The 25,692-nt window shown below is 34.6% G+C and overlaps 1 protein-coding gene across 4 annotated transcripts in view; it reads right to left on the reverse strand.

Annotated features, from left to right (window-relative positions):
• Window positions 1-25,692, reverse strand: part of LOC145332822 (uncharacterized) — a 45,024-nt gene that overhangs the window by 16,502 nt on the left and 2,830 nt on the right. For all 4 annotated transcript variants that reach the window (XR_013884323.1, XR_013884322.1, XR_013884321.1 and 1 more), the window contains exons 3-14: window positions 22,704-22,742; window positions 22,026-22,110; window positions 21,072-21,176; window positions 20,434-20,490; window positions 10,236-10,294; window positions 5,650-5,838; window positions 5,111-5,171; window positions 4,588-4,709; window positions 3,088-3,249; window positions 2,139-2,182; window positions 1,208-1,337; window positions 592-745 (exon numbers count right to left, since the gene is read on the reverse strand). Coding sequence is in view for 1 of the 4 variants with exons in the window: in XM_080177891.1 (XP_080034017.1) it covers window positions 592-745; window positions 1,208-1,337; window positions 2,139-2,182; window positions 3,088-3,249; window positions 4,588-4,709; window positions 5,111-5,171; window positions 5,650-5,838; window positions 10,236-10,294; window positions 20,434-20,490; window positions 21,072-21,176; window positions 22,026-22,110; window positions 22,704-22,742 (1,207 nt within the window). In the remaining 3 variants the exon portion in view is untranslated. The remainder of the gene's footprint in view (window positions 1-591; window positions 746-1,207; window positions 1,338-2,138; window positions 2,183-3,087; window positions 3,250-4,587; window positions 4,710-5,110; window positions 5,172-5,649; window positions 5,839-10,235; window positions 10,295-20,433; window positions 20,491-21,071; window positions 21,177-22,025; window positions 22,111-22,703; window positions 22,743-25,692) is intronic.

Below are 25,692 nucleotides of genomic sequence, written 5' to 3' on the forward strand. Positions count from 1 at the left end.
CAAATCTGCCCAAAAGGACCCGAAAAAGGCCATCCCAAAACCGCCCGCCCAAAAGCGACCGCCTGATTTGACAACCCTGACTGACAGTTATTTACTGTATTATTTACGTTATGAAATATATAACTGGAAAGATTTAAATATTTAAAAAAAAAACATTTAAGCCATCCCACCTTATTTTTTTTTTAAGCTTGGTTTTTTTGGTTTAAACCACTTGATTTAAACCACGTGGTTTTTTTTATGCCATCTCTGCCCTTTAGTTAGATCCCTGATTCAATTTGCTAGTATTCAGTATGTATATATCTCAGGGATCTTAAGGGATAAGACAATGACAACCCCAATGATATGATATTACCTACCTCTTAAGTAGATTAAAATTGAAAAGATTGGACACGACCAGTTTGAAAACAACCAATCCAAATTCAATGGAAGTACCAAAAGTTTATGAGCTAATGAATACTAAAGGCAACATAATTATAAAACTTTGAGTACCAATGTCATTTTAAAGACCAATGTCTCCATAAACTTAATAGTTTAACAATAACTATCTATATTTATCTATATATCTGTTTACCTATCTATCTATCTACCTACCTTCATACACAACCAGCAGAACTCTGAGCCGCAGACAGCACATGTCATATGGTTGCAGGAGCCATCATCCATCTTGACAATGAGAACACTGCACCTGGGACACACCTTCACCTCCAGCCCTCCTCCGTTCACACCACTGTCCTCACTTCCAGATCTAGATATATAGATATAGATAGATAGACACACCACTGCCCTCACTTCCAGATCTAGATAGATAGATATAGATATACAGATAGATAGACACAACACTGTGCTCACTTCAAGATCTAGATGGATAGATAGAAAGATAGATAGATAGACAGACACACCCATGTCCTCACTTCCAGATCTAGATAGATAGACACACCACTGTCCTCACTTCTAGATATAGATAGATAGATATACAGACAGACACACCACTGTCCTCACTTCCAGATCTATGGACATACCAACATATATTCAGACAAACAGACAGATAGAGACAGACCGATAGATATAAAGACAGACAGACTGATATATAGATAGATGGATAAACCAAGACGATAAATTAATGTAATCAAATAGATTATATGAAAAAAAGAAGTTAGCTAGAGATATAAAAAGATAGAGATATTTTGATAGAAAGATAGCTAGCTACCTGACTGGATGTCTCTTAGCCCTGGCCTGATCACAAGTGATGTTTGGATGCCACTCAGCCTTACAATGATAACAGAAAGAAAAATTGCATCCCTCTCTCTCACAATCTATCTTGGGACAGGAGGCGCAACCTAAAAACAAGGATAAGGGTAAATGTGATTTTCTCAGCTCCTATTAAAGATAGACTACTGAAACTTTTTGACAACATTCTCAGCATTAAGGACCATAATTAACTATAAAACATCTACGTCGGTCGGACTGCTTATTAGCAGGTTTTAACCTATTAATATATTTTCCCCCATATCTTTGGAGTTTATGGTCTGATTTTATAAATGTTTCTAGATAAGGATATCTAAATTAAATATCCCGTCGTTTGAATAAAACAGCCATGACGGATAAATCTAAACTTTAACAAATACTCTTTAAATGTATTCCTATCAACGATTTTTTGGCTTCGCTACTTATGGATGTTGTCATCCTTGTTTTGTTTCTATCTCAAAGGCACATGTATGAAAATATTTGATCAAATTTATAAAAAAAAACGTTGTTGAAATGCTTTGGATAACAGTGTAATTTACAATCCAATGTCCCCTCCCTCCCAGCTATTTGCTTCGCTACTTGAATGCACATAAAATTATCTATTTATCTATTTACCTGCGGCTATCACAGCAAATGTACAATTAGGAGCGGGTCACCATCTAGCGGTAACAATATACATTACAATTATCATCTATCTATCTATTTACCTGCGGCTATCACAGCAAATGTACAATTAGGAGCGGGACACCATCTAGCGGTAACAATATGCATTACAATTATCTATCTATCTATCTATTTACCTGCGGCTATCACAGCAAATGTACAATTAGGAGCGGGGCATCATCTAGCGGTAACAATATGCATTACAATTATCTATCTATCTATTTATTTACCTGCGGCTATCACAGCAAATGTACAATTAGGAGCGGGACACCATCTAGCGGTAACAATATGCATTACAATTAACTTTCAACTAAATGGATATAAAATATCAACAGGGGAAAGTTTGTCGTGCTATCATGGATCTCAATTATTGGTCTGTTTGTTCATACAGTCAGAGGGGAGGGGATTTGGTAAAAGTGGTTAAATAGGCCAGCTGTTAAATTATTTTCCAATGAGCTTTTCCGTCTGCTAGCAAATTGTTTCCTGCTACTTGGCTGTGTTAAATTCCTGACACAATTGGTTGATTTTCAAAGACCCAATTGAGAGTCGGCACAAAGTCATTGGAATAGGGAAATAAGGGGGGGGGGGGGGGGAGTTTTGACACATTTGCGTAAACAGGGAGTATAGGCTTTATCTTTGGACTGAGAGGATAGGTTATTAGGGATAAAATCATTCTTATATGATGAATTTTCCCAAGATTTAAGAATTTTTTGGATAGTCCTCCAGGTTCCGGAGCTCCAGGCCTCCAGGTCCTCTCTGTACAGGTAAAAATTAAAAAAATAATTTTTTTTTTGAAGAGTTAAAAGTCAACCTATGAAACAAAATATGCATATTTTTTAATGTTATTCACATATTTGAAGAAAAAAACGCATATTTTGTTTCATAAGTTGACTTCTAACTCTTCAAAAAAAAAAAATTTTTTTTCATTTTTACCTGTACAGAGAGGACCTGGAGGCCTGGAGCTCCGGAACCTGGAGGCCTATCCAAAAAATCTTAAAACTTGGGAAAATTCATCATATAAGAATGATTTTATCCCTAATAACCTATACTCTCAGTCCAAAGATAAAGCCTATACTCCCTGTTTACGCAAATGTGTCAAAACTTCCCCCCCCCCTTTATCTAACCCCTCCCTCCCACCATTAGTGTTTTACTCTAATTTCAGAATGCATAGGTAGTTTCCTGGTATCTGGGTCAGCTGCCAGGACCCTGCGCACCATCAGGAACTGGTACAGCCCGTACAGCGAGGTGTCCGCACCAATCAGGAACTCGATGTCGTTGGGGTGGATGAGCTGCGAGCATTGAGGACACTTGAGGTTGGCCCGACCCTCCTGCACCTCAATTCTGCAAAAAATCCATGGATTATACAGTATACACCTTATATAAAAGTAACAGAATGAAGGGATCTAAAGGGATAAGACAATGGCCGATAAATTGATGTACAACCCAATGATGAAACACAATATTACCCCTTCTGTAGCGTAAAGTTATTGGTTGAAACGTTAGGACACTCAACTTAATGAACCAACCAACCACTGAAGTCCCCAAAGTTGTTAAGCCAACGAATAAGAAAACGTTATTATTGAACTTTGGGGACTAGTGTAATAAATATCCAAATGCTAACCACCGGACCGATAAGGTTCACCTCAACAATGTAGCTTGGTTTATAACTATCTTTGGGAGGGAAGCATCACCCCTAGACAATTTTTAAAAAAAAAATAACATTGGAAACCCCAAGAGAAAACGTACCTGGCATACTGTTGTAGACAGATAATACAGGACAGGAGGGTATAGTTCAACAGGAGAGGAAACATACCTGACATACTGTTGTAGACAGATAATACAGGACAGGAGGGTATAGTTCAACAGGAGAGGAAACATACCTGACATACTGTTGTAGACAGATAATACAGGACAGGAGGGGATAGTTCAACAGGAGAGGAAACATACCTGACATACTGTTGTAGACAGATAATACAGGACAGGAGGGTATAGTTCAACAGGAGAGGAAACATACCTGACATACTGTTGTAGACAGATAATACAGGACAGGAGGGTATAGTTCAACAGGAGAGGAAACATACCTGACATACTGTTGTAGACAGATAATACAGGACAGGAGGGGATAGTTCAACAGGAGAGGAAACATACCTGACATACTGTTGTAGACAGATAATACAGGACAGGAGGGTATAGTTCAACAGGAGAGGAAACATACCTGACATACTGTTGTAGACAGATAATACAGGACAGGAGGGTATAGTTCAACAGGAGAGGAAACATACCTGACATTGTAGACAGATAATACAGGACAGGAGGGTATAGTTCAACAGGAGAGGAAACATACCTGACATACTGTTGTAGACAGATAATACAGGACAGGAAGGTATAGTTCAACAGGAGAGGAAACATACCTGACATACTGTTGTAGACAGATAATACAGGACAGAAGGGGATAGTTCAACAGGAGAGAAAACATACCTGACATACTGTTGTAAACAGATAATACAGGACAGGAGGGGATAGTTCAACAGGAGAGGAAACATACCTGACATACTGTTGTAGACAGATAATACAGGACAGGAGGGGATAGTTCAACAGGAGAGGAAACATACCTGACATACTGTTGTAGACAGATAATACAGGACAGGAGGGGATAGTTCAACAGGAGAGGAAACATACCTGACATACTGTTGTAGACAGATAATACAGGACAGGTGGCTACAGTTCAACAAGAGTGGAAACTGATCCGAGGTGTATTCTGCCAGGCAGAGGACACACTCGCGTAGTCCTGTATCACTTCCCTAGATAGATAGATAGTTTAATATTGATAGATAGATAGATTTATAAAGGTAGATAGTTTAGTAGATACCTATATAGGTATGTTAATAGATAGTAGATGGATAGAAAGATAAATAGATAGATAGGTAGGTAGTTATTAATAGATTGATAGGTAACAAAACTTGTATAAAATAAATCTTATGATTTTCATTATGTTATTCGTAAAAAACTGTCTGTAATGCGATACTTTACATAATTTTTCAGTATGAATAAGAAAACAGGTTCTAATCCAGCGGATATTGATCAGTTTTGAAGCGATACGGGAATTGTTATTTATCGCATCGTATTATAGACAGCTTTCCGCGGATAGTATGCCTGAGAACCGGTTGTAATCCAGCGGATATTAATCGGAAAAGCTACTTACATGACTGGTCTGGTCCTGATTATGGTGATGTTGTGTACTTGATGAGGTGCCCTGACTTTCTCTGCACAACAAATAACTTTTATCAATAATACAAAGTAGAATAATGTCAGTCTGTCTGTCTGTCCCTTGAGATCTCGGTAACCACACGGAACTAAAAAAAGGAGGACTTCCCATCACGTCTTAGTAACAGGATCTTTGTATATAAATCTGCCTGTCTGTCTGTACTGAAGGATCTCGCTAACCCCTGAAGCGATATATGGCCCCCTTTACAGGGTAGCTTTTCATTTTTTGGGGGAGGTGGTGGTCGACCCCACAATAATAATAGTTATTTCTCGCATCGAATTTTAAACAGCTTTCCGCGGATATAAAATGTACAATTATAAGATTAAACTGGTTTTATTATTATGATTGTACATTTTTATATTCGTAGAAAACTGGATATAATACGATACATAATTTTTCAGTATGTCTGAGAACCGGAACTAATCCACCGGATATTAATTGGTTTCGAATGAATACGAGAAAAAGTTCATTGTTGCCTGTCCATCCAGCTGCCCTCGCTACCCGTATCCCCGGCTGTGGCCACCGTCTGTCTGGCAGCGGCTCTGGAGCTGCTAGAGCCCCCGGAGCCGCTGCTAGAGCCGCCAGCGCCTCGGGAACTGCCCCCCACCACCCCGCCCCCCGTCAGAAAGGGGTTGGACCGCAGAGGGTTGGAGTACAACAAATTTCTGAAAGAAAAAACAAGAATTATTTATATAATAAAGGGAAAGGCAGGTTTCTGATAAAACCTGTAAAAGTGTGTGTTTTAAGGCTTAAAAATAGTATTAGAACGATAATATTCACTAAATATGTGTATTTCTTATTGAAAAGAAATACAAAATTTTTTTTTAAGTTTACATAAATTTTTATCGTTCTATTACTGTTCTTAACTTAAACCACACAACCTTTACGGATATTACCCGCAACCTACCTTTCCCTTTATAAGCATGGGTGTATAACCCATACAACTACCTGGTTTAAGTGGTGGAGACCTTTTTCGTCTGCTAGCAAATTGCTTTCTGCTCTTTTGTTACGACTTTGCTGTGTTTATATAAGCTGATTTTCAAAGGCACAATACAAAATTGGGACAGGGTCCCCACCCCTGGGTAGAGCTACATAGAGTTTTTCTATATCCCCAATAATTTTGATTTTGACCCATCAATTAAGATCTAATTAAAGTAGCCAAAGGTTGAGATGATTTTATATAATTTCAGTTCAATGTTCTCTCCCTGTCTGGTTCAAACCATGTCAAATGTCTCAACTTCTCAAAAAATAGTATTACTCTACAGATGGGGTAATTTTGCTTATCATCATTAACATTCAAAAATAGTCCATTGTCTTATCCCTTAAGATTAATGTGTCTGATAATTTCATTACTTGTGGAAGTAAATGTTTACAATGATTTAGAGTTGAATGTAAATTATAAACTTGTTTTAAAATAATAAATTAGATGTGTCTCTATATTTGAATATCAAGAACTAGGTATTGCCATGTTAAAATGGCGAAGTTTTAAAGAACAAGAATAAAAAGTAGGTAATGTCTGTCCGCTTGTCTGGCTGCTGATGCTTAAGATCTTGGTAACCACTGAACCGATTGTAAATGCCCAATTTGAAATTCTAGCAGACAAAAACTTTTGTGAATGAATTAATTTCTTCGACCCTAGCCTCTAGAGAGGAGGTCGGAGGAAAATAGCTTAAAACCATAAAGCTTTCCACATACCTCATCTATTTTTAACCCAGGGAGGGAGGGGACATTGGACTATAAATTACACTATTACCAAAACCTTGGGTACTTTTCTTGAAAATTGATAGGATGGTTCCAAACTAGTTGTAAACAAAATTTTATCAAATGGGATATTATAGTTTATCGACATTGGGGACATGTATCAATTAACGTCCATTGTCTTATCCCTGATTATAAGTGTGACCCACCTGACATGCACAAGTTGACAGGGACCCAGACCACATTTTATAAAAATATCCAGGTAGGACAAATCAAAGTAAAACAAGGATGACAACATCCATAAAAGCGAAGCTCTGAAACGGTAGGACAAACGAAAAATATCACTTGTAGAGTGTCATAACTGAATAATCAGAATATAAATGTATAAAAATAGAAACAAAATTGTTAGAAAATTCGCTGAAAAACTGCTTAAATACAGGATAATGTTTTAGGACATACTTACATATTTAGGTTTTGATTATTGAGATGCTTTGCTTATAACATAGCACTTTGTTGTTCTAGGAAACAGAATACCAAAAATCAGATTAATCAGATAGTTGTATAACATAAAACTTTGTTGTTAAAAATCAGCCCGTTTTTAAATTAACGTACGGACATTCTGGTAACAATTGTAGAGTTGCTACGCTGTTTAAATCATAACTACAAGAATAGTCATGTTAAGTTTTAAATCGATAGGACAATTCTAACATGCCTAAATTAACGAAAAAAGCTATCCGTTTTTCTCTAACTTCATTATGAAATAGGGGTTAAGGGTTAATTGATAAATAACAGCTAAATTCATACTACGGCCATAAAAACGAACATTAACCAATTTAGACACGATTTTTATATGAAATATATTTAAGTAGTGAGAATAGTTATTTATCGCATCGTATCATAGACAGCTTTCCGCGGATATTAAAATGAAAAATTTATAAAATTAAAACCAGTTTTGTTCGCACTATGGGGTCAAAGGTCCAAGCTATTTTATATCTTAATATCCATGGAAAATTGTCTGTAATGCGATGCTATACATGATTTTTAAGTAAGCTTCACTAAAATGCCTACACACGTATATAGTTCACTGAATATTTATAAATTAAGCTGCTTAAAATAGCGTATATAACATTAAAATAATTTTACTAGTCTAAAAAGGCCGCTCAGTATTATTGAGTACGTTTTTACCCTTTTTTTAAAGCAAAGCTTTTCTATAATTAGGATTGGTCCCTCCGGATGTCCGGAACGGTCAGCTCTTTTCGCTAATTTAGACTGGTTAGAATGGTACTATTGTGTTCAAACTTTGCATGATGATGTTATAAGCGAAGCAAATCTATAATCAAATCATAAAAATGTAAGTATGTCCTTAACATTATACTGTACTTAAGCAATTTTTCAACAGATCTACTTAAATTTTATTTTCATTTTTGTACATTTATATTTTGATTATCCAGTTCTGATACTCAACAAGTGTTAATGTTAGTTTGTCCTACCGTTTCAGAGCTTCACTTTTATGGATATTGTCATCCTTGTTTTTTTTTAAATATATAAACAGATTTTGATAGTAACAGTTTAAAAAGCGAAGTTGTAATATTATAAAGGATGTCTGTTGTAAACGAGCAAATTTTCGGGTATAGTCTCTTTCGTGACAATGCCTCTTACGGGGCGTTCCGTCACATCTTCAGTATAGCTTTTGATAAGTTATTTAAGGTTACGTAAGGTTATGCTAAGTCATATTAGGTGATTGCCCCGCAGGGTCAGGCAATTGGCCCCGAAAGGTTAGAGCCTCCCGCAGGGGCTAAAAACAGAAGAAAAGTCACTGTGAAAATGCGATGAAACGCCCCTTAAGAGGCGTTGTCACAAAAGGGACTATACCCAAATTTTATTCATAAATGTTGGGGGTCGAAAGCTGAAATACGCCCATAACGAATTTCTTCATAAATTGTGACCTACTTCTTAATGGATTTCATCATCCTTGCTTTCATTTTTGGAAAGCAAAATTTTTTACAATTTTGTAAATGGAATCAATTTAAATTTTGAGAAATTGAACAATCTTTCCATCTATTTTAAATAAGAGAATTGATAACATAAATATAGAGGAACAAAAGGTACTTATTTTTAAAAGCGAAGCTTTTCTATAATTAGGGTCCGTCCGTCCGTCCGTCCGTCACATTTAGCTCTTTTCGTTAATTTAAACAGGTTAGAATTGTCCTATCGATTTCAAACTTTGTATGCTGATTCCTGTAACAGTTAGGCACGACTTAGAAAGCGCAGCAACTCTATAATTGCTACCTGAAAGTCATTACGTCCATTTAAAACAAGCTGATTTTTTTTACTTTTTTGACAACAAATAGTGTGTTAAAATTATCCTATTCGTCTGATTACTATTACAACAAGGTACAATGTGATAAGCGAAGCATATCTCTATCATCAAGTCCTAAAAACGTTAGTACCTATGTTATTTAACGGTATCATATATTTAATCAGCTTTGCAACAAATTTACTTCGAATTTTGTACATATAAACTTATCCATTAATATTCAGTTCTAACACTCTACAAGTGTTAATGTTCGTTTGTCCTTCCATTTCAGAGCTTCGCTTTTATGGATGTTGTCATCCTTGTTTTTGTAAAAAAGGGAGTCGCTCCCCCCTAAAAAATCGTTAGTAGCAATAGAAGAAAAAAAAAATTTCAACCATGGAGAGAGTTTACAATGAACTGTATTACACTGGTACCCAATCTTCTTTAGAGTGTTTAAAAACTTTGGGTACTCTTATTTTATCAATAAAGGTTGCTTGAAACTAGCAGTGTCAAAACAATTTTACCAATAATCTTTATTTCAGAAGGGCTAATCTTGTTTATTAGCATTGGGTGGGGAATGTTCCTTTTTTTTTTTGGCAATTGTCTTATCTTACGTTTTCTTTTAATATTCAGGGATCTTAAGGGATAAGACAATAGACGATAAATTTAGATTTATTAAATAATTCCACTAAAGGTTTCGGGCCCCGAGAATGTGATTACAAAACTTTGGGTACCAGTTAAAGTTACAACCCAATGTCCCCCTCCCCCCCCCCCCTTCCTGGTATTTTGTGATTATTCAAGTAGCAACTGGTTACGTCATCAAAGTTACCAGAATTATAGCAGGGATCCATAGGGATGAGACAATGGCTGATAAAATGATGTACATTCTCAATGATACACAAATTACCCCTTTTGTAGATTAAAATTAAACGTTGAAACGTTTGAACATACAACTAAATGAATTAACCAATCAAAATTCACTGAACCTTGAAGACTTCACTTTTGTTAAATATTAATGTACATCCCCAATGATTAATCGATGATAACCAAAATAACCCCCTGCCTTACCTGAGTGAAAACCTGGATCTTGGCCTGGACTGTCCTCCCCGATACACAGGCTGCTGACTCTGAAAACAAACAAAAAAAATTTAAATTGCCGCGACAATTCTATCACGACCGATATTCTTAAAATTACCTAATTTTCGTAAGCATTTTTAAAAAATTTGGATCGCGGAAAAATCTAACAATTAGGTACCTAATCAATTATTAAAAATTTTAGGTAATTCGACGCTATCATTATTTTTTCAGTTTGTCCAAGAACCGGTTCTAATCCTCCGGATATTAATCGGTTTCGAAGCCATATATATAATTAAAGAAATGAATAATCTGACCTAATAAATAAACTAAATCTTAATATTAAAATATTCGGCATAGGTACAAATTTAGAGATAAGGAATTTGCAATAATATTCATAGGCAAAGCTTCTCTACAAATAAAAAAATATGTCCGTTCGTCTGTTTGTACGTTACAGATAAAGACGACATTCTGTTTGTATGCAGTAAACCAACAAATTTAAGAAGTCTAGATATACAATTGTTTAATTGAATCATTAAACATACAGCGTATGAACAATCCAACCATATTTTTGGTTAATAAATGCACACAAAATGGAAATTTTTAATAAATAATCCAGTAACTTTGAAATTTGTTATTGAATTACGCTTGACACTTTTATAATGGGATTCGATTGAATCACATATCCTTTTATATAAAGTAGTAAGCTTTTTTTTGTCTGTAACGAAGAATCTCGCTAAACACTGAAGTTCCCCTTTACACTGAAGTTTCTTACAAGTTCTGAGATGGTTTTAGGCTATTTTATTTTTATGAATAGGTAAGTCTGGTTATATTTTTAGGATATTTTTCTGTCCTTCCATATCCCTTCGAATATATAGCCGCAAAATGCTAGGGGCGGAACCGCTATTAAATAAATACAAACAATAATCCTTTAATGCCTTTTTAAGTAATATGTGCCTTATGGTAATACATCTATTGAAATCAGCTTATAATAACAATGAAATTAATTCGGGGGGGAAATCACGAAACCTAGTCATGTTTTTCAGCTGTCGTTGGGGGGCAACACATCGTAAAATTGACGACCTCTCCATTTGCCCCGCAAATATTATTTTAGATTTATTTCGCTTGTTGGTTATACCTTATCCCTGTAATTAAATAGCCAGATAAAGTTTCAGGTGTGTATACTGCAATTATCTTTTTTTTTATCATAGTACATATTTACGTCATTATAATTTTACTAAAGGCATCGCCACTAGAAGCCTCTAGGGACACTTGAGAGATAGGGAGTTGGGGAGGAGGAGGGGGGGGGGGAGTCAACCCTCCCATACCATTATTGATTTTAAATAAGAAAAAAACTTTTTTTTTTGGGGGGGGGGGCCCGGGGGGTTCCCTTACCCTCTTCCAAAATAACTATAAACCTTCCCTGGACCTGTAAGAAGCTACACTATAATAGAGAACCATTCCAGTTCATCGGTTAGCAATATCCTTTGCTAAAGACAGACACACATCCTGTTACTTATAAGTAGGAACAAGACGAGATCTTTTAAATTTGAAATAGATTGGACAATTCTAACATGCATATTATGATAAGAGCAATCCAAAGACAATAACATTTAATGTCTTAAAATAAGTTCAATAAAAACGCATATTTATATTATTACAAAAAGTTCCATTAAACACACTTTAAAATTAAACCTTGAAATGTTTTGATTTTAAATAATTTCTAAATCAAAACATAGTCATAATTTACAAGTTTAATACCTAAACAATTTAAATTTTTAAAGTTTCAAATGATATATTTAAATTCAACTAATTAACAAGGATGACAACATCTATGTATAAAAAGCTCAACAAAGGAAAAATAAGAATTCATTAGATAAAAGTAATTGGATGTCTCTGTGTCTCTTGGGAGGTTGGAGAGGGTACCACCAACCTCCCAAGAGAAATCGCCTGTAGATAAAAAATTACCCCCCTCCCGACCATTTTTTCTCCTTAAAACTTTTCAAATACAGAGCCCTAGATGCTAAAAGCGCAGCCGCTAGTTGTCTATCTAATAAATAAAGTAGTAAGATTTTTCTGTCTGAAGCTTAAAATTTCAATAACTTCTTCTAGGTGCGCAACCACTAGTAATCGATATAGGATCAATAGTTTAAAAATTATTACATGAAAAATATAATTTTCGCACATGATATTGGAATGATCAATCAATAAATAAAAATATAAACACATTTACATAAGCACTTATCCAGTACGGCTTCCAAACCGATTAATAATATCTGCTGGATTAGAACAGGTTCTCAGCCATATTAAAAAATCTTTTATAACATCGTATTACAGATATTTTTCCACAAATATTGAAATAAACATCATTGTTAGGCCGAGCCATGCATCGGCCAATTCAGGCTAACAAAACTGACTTTAATCTTATTATTTTTCATCCTAATATCCACGAAAAGCTATCTATAATACGATGCGATAAATAACTATTCTCCTGATAGAGAATTGTTACAAGAGAAGCTACTCTTTTTGTCTGTTCGTCCGTCAGTCAGTCCGTAACGCCATGGGGAAAATGTGATTATCTCAGCTGTTATTCAAGATAGACGGCTGATATTTAGTGTGAAGATTTCCTAAACCAATGAGCATCCAGTATGTAACTAACTTTATCCGTTGGTTTGTCAGTCATGCTGTAAAATATAAATATAAAAATATATATTGTGTGACAAAGGTTTCTTGATTTTAACAAATGCTCGTTAAATCTCCTAGTCCGTATTTTTTAAGGCTTCGCTACTAATGGATGTTGTCATCCTAGTTTTTTAAATCAGCCAATTTTTGTTTATTCCAAATAAATACCTAATGTTTTTTAATCAGCATTTTAATTAAAAAATCCTGTTATATAAAGTAGTAAGGTTTTTCGGGTATAAAGGGACGTTGACACGAAAGTGACTATACCCGGTTTTTCTGTCTTGAGTAAATAGATTAAGATTTATGATTTAACTATTTAACATTAAGTTGAGTGTTCAAATGTCTCAACTACTAATTGTTAGCTACAGAATGTGTAGGTAATTTTGTGTATCATCATTGGGATGGGGAACAAGTGTATTATCAATTTAAAACGGCCATTGTCTTATCCCTTTAGATCACTGGGTTGAAGGAGTTGCATTGCAAGGGGCAAAAAACTGTTTTTATATTATAAAGAGGGGGGGGGGATTTGGTCCATAAATAGGAAAAAGAATCGATATATTTTAACTAGGATGTTGCACCAGATTTTCAAATACCCTTTATAAAGTTAACTTGTAGCTGGCTAAAATAACCCATTCGCCCCCTTTGGCTGACCAGTAAATGAGGACCTTATATTTACTAATTTAGTTCATAATTGACGATAAATTTTCCTCTGTCAATATATCCACATAGTCTATATCCATTGGTATGAGTGAAAGCACTGCAAAACTGGAAGGTACTAGGTTAGTAGGTATACTGTGTTCAGTTATATAATTTCAAAAAATCATTTATCAGACTAAAACTATTTATATAATGGCAAGAACATTTTTATTGCAAATTAAACGATAAAATAATTCAAATACTGATGTGTCAGGCGAATTATGTTGATATTTATAGAATGGGTAGAAAGACAGACTATTAGCACAACTCTATGTTCAATTAAGACTGCATATAAAAGTCGTAAAATCAAAGGATTGTTTGTCCAGGGGTCTAAAGGGATAAGACGATAGCCGATAAATTGATGTACATTCCAATGATGATACACAAAATTAATCTTTTTGTAGGTTAAAATTAGTGGACGAAACGTTTGACCAACCTATCAAATTTACCTAAGTTCCCAAAGTTGTTGAGTCAATGAATAAGAAACGGTATTATAAAACTTTGGGGACTAAAGTAATATTAAACAGCCCATTGTTTGAATAAATGTACTATGGAACAATTAACAATTTAACAAGGATTAGACACATTAAAAAAATAATTTATACAAAAAAATACTGGTTAAGATTCAAAAGTCACGTTTTTTCCTATACTAACTGTACTTGTACCTACATAACTAAATTTTTTTGGATTTAAAACTTGACCCAATCGCTCTAGGAATGAGTATTCCCATAATTAAGTGATTAGGAATTTATTATACATCTACTTAATATAAACTTTTTAAAAGCGAAGCTTTTCTATAATTAGGGTCGGTCCGTACGTCCGTCCGTGACGGATAGCTTTTTTCGTTAATTTAGGCATGTTAGAATTGTCCTATCGATTTCAAACTTACTTACAATTTTGCTTCGACTCTTATACATTTATTTTCTGAATATTCAGTTCCGACACAATACAAGTGTTAATGCCCGTTTGTCCTACCGTTTCAGTGCTTCGCTTTTATTGATGTTGTCATCCTTGTTTTTGAAAAAATCTAAAAATTTTAGATTCTTAAAATAGACAATAGAAATACGGACTTTCTGATGATTATTACTTCGCTTTCAATTTGTATCTAATTGTTCAAGGAATCATCATACAAAGTTTGAAATTAATAAGACAATTTTAAATATATCTAAATTAGCTGTCAAGCTTACGGGCGGTCGGACAGATACCAATTAAAGAAAAGCTTTGTTTATTTTTTTAAATTCAGTCAGTAACTCATAAGAAACAAGTTTTAAACCAATTAATAATCAAAAAGATTTGTTTGTTTGTTTGTCTGTCTGTCTGTTAGATTGTCTAGGTATCCAATAGGATGTTTGTCTATCTATCTGTCTAACTATTGGTTTAGTGAACACAGATACCGAAAACTGTTTTTTTAAATCTAGAAAAAAGAAAATAAAAATTGCGTATTCTATTTATAGCCAATCATTTTAGGGATCTAACGGGATAAGACAATTGATTTTCACTGTTCATAACCAATGATAATACACAAAATTACCCCTTCTGTAAATTAACATAAGTGGTTAAAACGTTTGGACACTCATCTTGATTAACCAACAATAAAAATTTATTAAAGTCCCCAAATTTATTGAGCCAACGAATAGGAAAACATTACTATAAAACTTTGGGGACTAGTGTAATAAAAAGCCCAATGTCCCCTTATCCCTGCACTCAATTGCTACGCCACAGGTCTCCTTAACAAAACCTTAGATTAAAAAAAATCTCCAAAGAAACGGACAATGGGGCCTTCAAATAGGCCACAGTGGTGGTTAGAATCCGTTGGAGATTAAATCTTAGCTGCTCCTTCTTGCCAGATATTGCAATTTGAAGTTGTGTGGTAAAAATGCCTAAAATTACAAGAATTCCAAGGATATATGCATACATGAACACCTTAATTCATCAATTAAAAAGGTGAGTTTAACATTTGAGGAGTTTAGATGTCTCTGTATATGTAAACTACACAGTTCCTCCTCATTTAGAAAATTTTAAAATTTTTAAGAAATTATTTTAACAAGAGTAATGAAAAAGGTACAATGTCCAGTTTATAACTTTAAGCTAGAGGCTGTTACCCTGGAACCAGTAGGAAAAAACCTCAGTTCAAGTTTACATATAGCTAAAGTTTTACTCAAAACTAAAGAAAAATTTATATGTTAGATTCTTAGGCCTAAAGTTTCTGGAAATATTGTTGACTACCCCCCATCTCCCCCCCCCCCTTCCTAATGAAATCTAATAGGAAGGGGGTGAAGGGGCAGAGTTCTTTAGATATCACTAAAGAAATATATAAGCTTTAGTACTTAAACTTTAGTAGGCATCAAAACCTCATACAAATATTACTTTTACAAACATTACTGAATCCCCCCCCCCCCCATCTGTTGGAAATAAGTGACTAGTGGCATAGGTAAATAATATTGTGTATCATTTAGAACCTCTAGAGATATTTCAACTTATATAGGCCCATATTTACTTTTATAAATATCTATTCAAACTATAACCCTCCCAATTTAGTACAATTATTTTGCTGCATAATGTTCTCCAACCTATTGGACTTATAAAACCCATTGCTCCTTCCCCAACCATTGAATAGGTAATACATATAAAGAAATTTGGAAATCTAAAAGCTTTATTCCAAAGTTTGCTCCTTATTGCTTTAGTGGTTCCTGAGTAAAACACAGGTGGTGAGATTTTATGGAGGGTAGCTGTAGAGGGAGGGGGAGGGCAAGCAATAATTTAATATTTTTTTATGGGGGTGGAGGAAATTATGCAGCAATATAATTTTTCTGGTTGGGATTTGTTGAAGTTGGGGAAAGGCCAGCAATATTTGTTCAAGTATGAAGTAATTATGGACCTACTAAAGTTTAAATCCAAAAGCACACTATATCTTGAGTAATCTCAAAGTAAATCACAAGGGTATTGCTATACTCCCTTCTATTATTTTATTGGAGGGGGGGGGGGGGGGGGGGGAGGATGATTGTAAAGCAATACGGAGGGAAAGGGGGCTTGGTGGTTTCAGCAAAATTTGTAAAAGTTACTTTTGACCTACCAAGGCATATCTCAAAGGTTTGCTTGCTGCTATAATTCTAGCGGTCTCTTAGTAACACAACAGAGTAGTACCCTTTCAACTGCAATCCTCCCCCCTTTCTCTCTTTACAAAATGTTATGTTTTTAATTTATGGGGGGAGGGGAAGAGGTCAGCAATATATGTAAAAGTGCTTTGGGTCCTACAACAATACATATCCAAAAGCTTATATACAGGGTGGGGCAAATAAGACCGGACAAATTCTAACTTCTAAACAAATGAACATAAAATCGTCAATTTTAAAGATTTTATTGAATTTTAAAAACTGGCAAGCAAAATAGGTATATGACTATTAGATTATTCAATAAAATCGCCGCCAGCCTTAATCACCGCCTCTACCCACCTCCTGATCCGCCGGCAGGTCCAGGTCAAAATCTACCTGTCCAAGCTGGCGTAGTTCTCCTTGATAGTGGCAATGAGGGAGGTCTTTTTGGTATGGGCACGTCTATTGGTGCATGCTTCAAAGTAGCCCCAGGCACAAAAGTCCATTGAATTAAGATCGGGCTGCTGGGAGGCCACATTTTCTTTACCTTTTTGGAATTGGCATGAAGTTTCAGCTAGGGTTGTCAGCGCAACCTATAGTCTTAAATGAGTTTTAAAGTTCAATATGGGTCCCTGAAGTCAAGAACCGAGAAATTTTCACGAATCTTCATGGTTTTTGACGTTTTTTACATCTTAAAATCTGCCTCATTCCACTTTGCTGGAGTACTACGGCCAAGCCATTTCAGATAGAGAGCTCTAGTCTTTTCTAGTGTCTTACTTAGGTATCTAACAGTATCCCCAGCAAGTTGCATAACTTTACCTCACCTACAGATGGGCTGAGGTCAGATGTAGTGGGCCCTAGTCGAGAATCAAGATTTAACCAACGGCGCATTTGGAATCTGCCTTGTTGAACATATGCGCGGCCAGCTCGTTGTACACGTCCATCTTCGTCCAAAGATTTTTTTGTGCTAAAAAGTCATTACCACAGCTTTTTATAGTGTGGTCAAACGTCCTGATTGGTCAAGTAGTTTTGGCGCTATGGCCGTTTAAAGTTTGTCCTGTCTTATTTGCCCCACCCTGTATATCTAATAGTCTTTTAAAACACATTGGAATGATCTTCTGCCACCCCCCTCCCCCTATATTAGGTTAGGATGAAGGGGAGGGGGGGGGGGGGAGAAGGTGGTCAACATAATTTCTACAAACTTTTGGCCTAAAAACCTTACATAAAAATTTTTCTCACTATGCTTCAATTAGTTTTTGAGAAACACATAATAGTATTATTATGCTTCCCCCCCCCCCCTAAAGTTTGTAGGTTGTGAGAGTATGTGGGGGGGGGGGAGCAGAATTACTAAAAGTAACTTAGGCCATATATGTAAACTTAAACTGAAGTTTTTTTTTCTGGTTCCACGGTAATAGCCTTTAGGATAAAGTTGTAAATTGGACAAACCTCCTTAAGCTTATAGTACCTTATTTATTACTCTTATTTAAGTTAAAAACATCATTTATAGTAGTAAAAATTGTTTTGAATTGGGATGTAGTGTGCAGTTTACATATGAAGAGATATCTTAACTCTTCAAATGTTAAACTCACCCTTTCTATTTGATGAATTAAGGTGTTCACTTATGCATATATCTTTAGAATCCTTGTAATTTTAGACATTTTTACCACAAAACTTCAAATTGCAATATCAGGCAAAAAGGAGCAGCTAAGATTTAATCTCCAACGGATTCTAACCACCACTGTACCCTATTTGATGGCCCCGTTGTCCGTTTCTTTGGAGATTTTTTTTAATCTAAGGTTTTGTTAAGGAGACCTGTGACGCAATAATTGTCAGAACTTTGCGTCAGTGAACGTGATTTTACGCACGCACGCACACATACATACACGCACGCACACACACACACACCCACACAGACACACACACACACCCACACAGACACACACACACACATAAGACCAACAAGAAAGGCATATTTCCAGAAAAGGAGGGGGGACATTGTGCTGTTTGATACACTAGTCCCAAAAGTTTTAAAATTTCGTTTTCTTATTAGTAAATTTTGATTTGTTAGTTCATTAAGTTAAGTGCTCGAACGTTTCAACCAATAATTTCAATCTACAGAAGCGAAAATTTTGTGTATCATCATTGGGGATGAACATCAATTTATCGGTCATTGTCTTATCCCTTTAGATCCCTGGAACAACCTCTAATTAAAGATTAGCTACGTTTTAAAAAATCTACTTGAGTTTCTAAAGCTAATTAACATTTAAATGTGAATCATAAAAAAGTTGTAAACTTGATTTATAATACAAAGTAGCATAACATGTTTATCTGTCTATCTGACACTTCAATGTTCATTATTATCTCTAAAACGGTTAAACCAAAACATTTGTTGAGGAAAAAGGAATAAATATTATATAAAAATATGATCTTTTTAAAAATATTTTACAAACCATCGACTGCCTAGGGGCTCTGCATTGTATTGGAAGGGGTAAGGAAGGGCAGAAAAAACATTCTAAAACTTTTTTAAAAATAGCTAAAAACCACCCCGATACATATGTGAAGCTTTCCTGAAATGGAGAAAACAGTCGGTTCAGTAGTTATAAAAATCTTAAGCTACAGACAGAAAAAAACTGAACTACTTTACATAATAGGATTAAATTTAAATAAATTACGCAAGTCTTATCTATTTAATAGCAATTAGTAGCAGTTTAAATTACAACTTAAATACTACTTAGGTACTCCATTTTCATTTTAATTTTATTCAAAATAATCATGTCTGTTTATTTTTGTATTGTTTCAATAAGATTATTTCTCGTATTCATACGAATCCGGTGGATAAGAACCGGTTCTCATCCATACGAAAAAACTATGTCTAGCATCGTATTATATCCAGTCTACGAATATAGAAATGTACAATCATAAGATTAAAACCAGTTTTTTTAGCCCGTGCCTTCGGCACCTCTTTAATTACGGGGTTAAGGGTGGGGGGGAGATATTGACCCACCACAATTCCTTATAATAAAGTAACAGGATATTTGTTTGTACCGAAGGATCTCGCTAACCACTGAGAGGGTAACTTATAACTATTTTGGGGGATGTAACACTTCCGGGGGCTAGAGGCCTCTAGGGGCGCATCCGCTAGTTTTCAATGAAGAAAAAGCAAAAGAGTGATAAGACATTGGACAATAAATTGATGTACACTTAAAAATAAATATACTTAAAATTATTGGTTGAAAAGTTTGAACCAATTTAATAGAAGTAACCAAAGTTTTTAAAATAACGGATAAGAAAATGTGTTATAAAACTTTGAGTATCATTATAATTACAGTCTAATCGCCCCCCCCCCCTCACCTTGAATATATTTGTCTGAAAAATGGAAAAGTGCTTTAAATAGAATGAAAAGAGAAAATAATTTTAAAAGGATTTGACAGTGGACAATGGATATAGAATACGTGGATACATTGACAGGAGAAAATTTGTCATCAATTTAGGTTGCTAATATGGTCATCATTTATAGGTCAGTCAGTACCTCCAGATGGTGGGGAGGGGATGGAGTATAGGAGGTGGATGGGGGAGGGGGTATCGTTATTTTAGCCAGCTAAAAGAGTACATGAAAATCACATCCAAGTTATAATAAATCGATTCACTTGACTGACAGGAACACTATACGTATTAACTAGTAAAGAGTAGCTGCGCTACTTTTGTAGAAAAAAACACCTTACCTCATTATATCTCTTATTCATGCTACATAAGCCTTGTCCACTTGATTTGGAACTTTTCTAAATAATAAAAATTAATCATCAAATTTGGAGGATTTTTAAAGAAAAATTTGGAAGATTTTTTTATTTTTAAAAAATTTTCAACGTTGAAAAAAAATATTTCTATGAGGATAATACCGACATTTTTTCTAGGGGTAATTTATCTTGGGAGGGTGCTGGTACCCTCCCCCAAATGGTTACACCTTACCAGGACCATTGAAAAACTACACTGTAAAGGAGAACCGCACGTATCGTTTCAGCGGTTAGCGAGATCCTTCGGTACAAACAGACAGACATCCTGTTGCTTTTATGTTAGGATTATTGTCTTTATGAGAGTAACTCTATTAGCGGGATTTAAATACCAGACAGAGAGACAGGATAATGGGCTGTTTATTACATTAGTCCCCAAGGTTTCTACTATTTGTTGGTTCAACATCTTTGGGGACTTTTAATGCATTTTGATTGGTTGGTTTATTAAGTTGAGTATTCAAACGCTTCAACCACTATATTTAATCTAGCATATGGTAATTTTGTGTTTTAACTTTGGGGATGTACATTAATTTATCGGCCATTGTCTTATCCCTGTAGATCCCTGTACCTACCTTGTTTGCCTTGATGACTTCATCTGATGTGGTATTATTGGTGAAAGCCCCGAAATAGCTGACATTCGAGCCCTCAGACTTCACACTCTTCAGAGATTTCGTGTCCTGCAACAATATGGATATAGAATATGTGGATATATTAACAGGAGAAAATTAATTTTAGTTACTGATATAGACCTCATTGATTGGTCAGTTCGTTCATCCAGAAGAGAGGGTGGTTTATCGTTATTTTAGCCAGCTTTGAGTATCACTTTACATGTGTACATGAAAATCTGGTGCATCATCCAAGTAATAATATATCGATGCGATAAATAACTAATATTAAATCTTTAAGATTTTATGAATCATGGAAAGAAAACGAAGTAGCGGGTTTCGTCGTATTATTACAGTAGCCTTTCTCCTATTTTTAAGGGGTGCAAACCCTACGGGGCAATCAGTAACATTTACTTAACCTAACCTAACATAACCTTTCAAAGGCTACTGTAAAAATACGATGAAACCTGCAACTTAGTTTTCTTTCCATGATCTAATTTGTTTTTAAATTGGTAGGTAGGTACCTAGTTAAAAACAAATCTTATTATTTTATATTTGTGGTGAACTAGCAGCTTCGCCCCTAGCCTCTAAGAGCTTTGCCCCAAGAGGTAATTAAAAAAAAATAATTAGATAAATTGGAGATGCAACCACTTATTTTGAACATATTTTTTAAAAAATAAATAAAAAAGGAGGTTCACCTACTATTTTATAAATTATTTTTAAAAAATTGGGGGGATTCTTTGTTTTTTGGTTGGATTGAAGAAAATAGCCTAAAACCACCACTGGACCAGTAGGTATAATCCCTGAAGAGTGGAATCAGATCGGTTCAGTGGTTACCGAGATCTTAAGGGACAGACGGACGGACAGACAGACAGACATCGTTCTACTTTGTATTATAGATAATTGTTGAAAAACATTTACCTTGAAGTCTAATTTTTTGCCGCTAGTCGTCGCTTTATTACTCGTTGCAGTGCTGTGACCCTGGCCAGATTTAGATTTGGTTGATCTACACAATATAAATACTTCAGTCAGGGAGATAAAGGGATAATACAATGGCCGATAATTTGATTCTCAAAATTACCCCTTCTGTAGACTAAAATTAGTGGTTGAAACGTTTGAGCACTCAACTTAAGGAATCAACTAATCAAAATTTACTAAAGTCCCCAAAGGTGTTAAGCCAACGAATAAGAAAAGGTTGGGGGACTAGTGTAATAAACAGCCCATTGTACTCTACCTCTCACTCTGTACTTAATTAGTCATATCAATACTACATAATAATAGATAGATATAGAATGTACGTGGATAATATGATAGGGGGAAAATTTTAGTTTGCTAACATGGACATCATTTATTGGTCAGTTCGTTAATCCAGTAGGTAGGAAGGGGATGAGGTATATCGTCAGTTTAGCCAGCTACAAGTTCACTTGATTAAGAGTACATGATAATATGGTGTAAGATCCAAGTACTAAGAAATCGATTATTAAAATCAAATCATATTGACTGGCTAAAAAGTTAAAAGGCAAAATAGTTGTTTATAGAAGCAATATTCCTTTTTTATGTTAAAAAATGTGAAAATATTACAAAGTATTTATGTTGTTCCTAGATGATTGTTTTGTTGATACTGGAGCTAAACTCGTACTAAAATAATTTCATATATAATTTAGGCAGTTTCTTGGCTGTTAATAAAGGTAAATAACGAACTATCGTTCTATCCATTTGCAGTTTTAATTGCATAAAGCTACACTATACTTTTATTGAATTTTTATTGGTTTGCTCAAAAAGTCGAAACTTTTATACCACAAATTGTAATCTGCAGAAGGGGTAATTTTGTGTATCATAATTGGGGGAATGTACAAAAATTTATCGGTCATTGTCTTATCCCTTTAGATCACTGAGCATCGATAGTAAAAAATCTCAATTTTGACCTATTCCAAGCAAACAATCTCTGTCATAATCGTCGGAATTTTTAAAAGCGATTTAGAAAGCGTAGCAACTCTAAACTTATTACCAGAATATCCGTACGTCCGGTTTAAACATTTTTTGTTTACTTTTTAAAAGCGAAGCTTTTCTATAATTAGGGTCGGCCCGTCCGTCCGTACGTCCGGTTTAAACATTTTGTTTACTTTTTAAAAGCGAAGCTTTTCTATAATTAGGGTCGGCCCGCCCGTCCGACCGTACCGGATAGCTGTTTTCGTTGATTTAAGCATGTTAGAATTGCCCTATCGATTTCAAACTTTGCATGGTGATTTCTGTAGTAGTTAGGTACGATTTTGAAAGGGTAGCAACTCTATAACCACTACCAGAATGCCCGTACGTCCATTTAAAACATATTGTTTTTTTACTTTTTTAACAACAAAGGGAGAGGTCATTTTCTAGTAAATCCCGTAAAGGTGTGTGTTATAAGGCCTAAAAATAGTAGTAGAACGATAAGGTGCTCTAGATATATGTATTCCCTATTGAATAGAACAATAGGGAAATTTTTTTTTTTTTTTGATAACCGTACCTGGATTATCTAAAAAAAATACGAAATTTCTATCAAACGCTTTGTTTGGCTCAAACTGACAAAAATTTAAAAAAAATATAATTATAATAATAATGTTTTCTATAGGTACAAGGTAAAGGTTAAGAACAATCTATACCATTAAACAAAGGAAGAAGTCATTCTTTACAGGTTGATTTATTATAATTATATTTTTTTTTATTTGTGTCAGTTTGAGCCAAACAAAGCGTTTGATAGAAATTTCAGATATTCCAGGTACGGTTATCAAAAAAAAAAAAAAATTTCTTCCCTATTGTTCTATAAAATAGGAAATACAAATATATAGAGCACCTTATCGTTCTACTACTATTTTTAGGCCTTATAACACACACCTTTACGGGATTTACTAGAAAATGACCTCTCCCTTTGTATGTGATCTAATTATCCGATTGATTTGATTTTTGGTATAATGATTCCTGGGACAACAAAGTACAATATTATAAGCCTAGCAACTCTATAACCAAGTCCTAAAAATGTAAGTTCGTCCTTAAACATCATCCTGTATCAAGCAGTTTTTCAACAAATTTACTTACAATTTTGCATTAACTCATATACATACATTTATAATTATATTAGGTATGTTTATTTAGTTCTGACACTATACAAGTGATAATGTCCGTTTGTCCTACAGTTTCAAACTTTCAGAGCTTCGCTTTTATGGATGTTGTCATCCTTGTTAATACTATGGATAATCTTTATAAAATCCTGAATTATTCTTTATTAGCTGATAGTTAATATTTATATTTGATATTAGTTCAGCAACAAGAATTAAGTAGCTATGCTGCTCTATAATTCCCTTTGTTTGTCAGTCAGTATGTCAGTCCGTCAGTCCGTGATGTTATGGGATTTACAGGCGCAATCTTATTTCAAAGTAGTCAAATCTGTTTGAAAAGTAATAGAATGTCTATCTGTTTCTTAAGAAAACACCCAAAAAAAACATTTTTTTCCCTAAACTAAAATAGATGGTAGGATTACTTCCCCCTCTTTCTTCTCTTAAGTGTCCCTAGAGGCCTCTAGGAGAGCGCAGCCGCTAGTAATACAAATGTAGGAAATTATTCTTGTCGTCTAAAAAAATAATACCTACCTACCTAGTCAGTTATACCTAATTAAACTAGCACAAAAATATTCAAGATTTTCGGTTGAATGTGTGGCCATCTAAGATCTCAAAAACGGCTCAAATGACGAGTCTGTAATTAATAGGAATTATTTTCGGCAAAATGTATACTTCCAATTGAGTAAACTAGCTTAAAACCTTCTAATAAACATGCTTTTCTGAGAAAAAAAAGTTAGTTTAGCCATTGTGTGAGAGCTTTAGCCTTCGGCCACTTCGGTCAACAAAAATTAATAATTTTTCATTTTAATATACGTTAAAGCTGTCTATAATGTCTATGTGATAAATAACTTACAAGCAAAATATTTGGAAAAATCTTTAAAAAGTACCTACCTATCTATTAGAAAATATTTTTTAATCGATGAAAAAGTTAGAATAAAAAAATCTTAAATGGATTTTAATTGTCTGAACATTCGAAAATTAAACAATAAAAATGAAAATGTATTTTTCTGCAGGAATCTAAAGGAAAAGACAATGGCCAATAAATTGATATTCATCCCCGATGAGAATACACAAAATTACCACTTCTGAAGATTAATATCAGTGGTTGAAATTTAATGAACCATTAAAAATTCAATCAAAATTCAATAAAAGTTGATAAGCCAACGAAAATAAAACATTATTATAAAACTTTGGGGACTAGTATAATAAACAGTCCAATGTCCCCTCCCTCACTGATTTTTTTTTGTATTGGTGATACAAATTAAAATTTCTAGTTATAGAGTAGCCGTGATATTTATAAAATTGTAATTTAAAGATAAGGTTTCTAGTCATAACATGTTGCTAAATCAATTTTATACATCATTACGGTATACAAAAAAAAGAATTATGTATCGCATCGTATTATAGACAGCTTTCCGCGGATCAAATATAGGTTTGATACCGGTTTTGTTAAACCCCGAGGGGCCCAAGGCCTGGGCTAACAAAACCTTTATCAA

The sequence above is a fragment of the Acartia tonsa genome, chromosome 11 (assembly GCF_053477335.1).
Source record: "Acartia tonsa isolate MP-2025a chromosome 11, ASM5347733v1, whole genome shotgun sequence".
Taxonomy (NCBI): Eukaryota; Metazoa; Arthropoda; class Copepoda; order Calanoida; family Acartiidae; genus Acartia; species Acartia tonsa.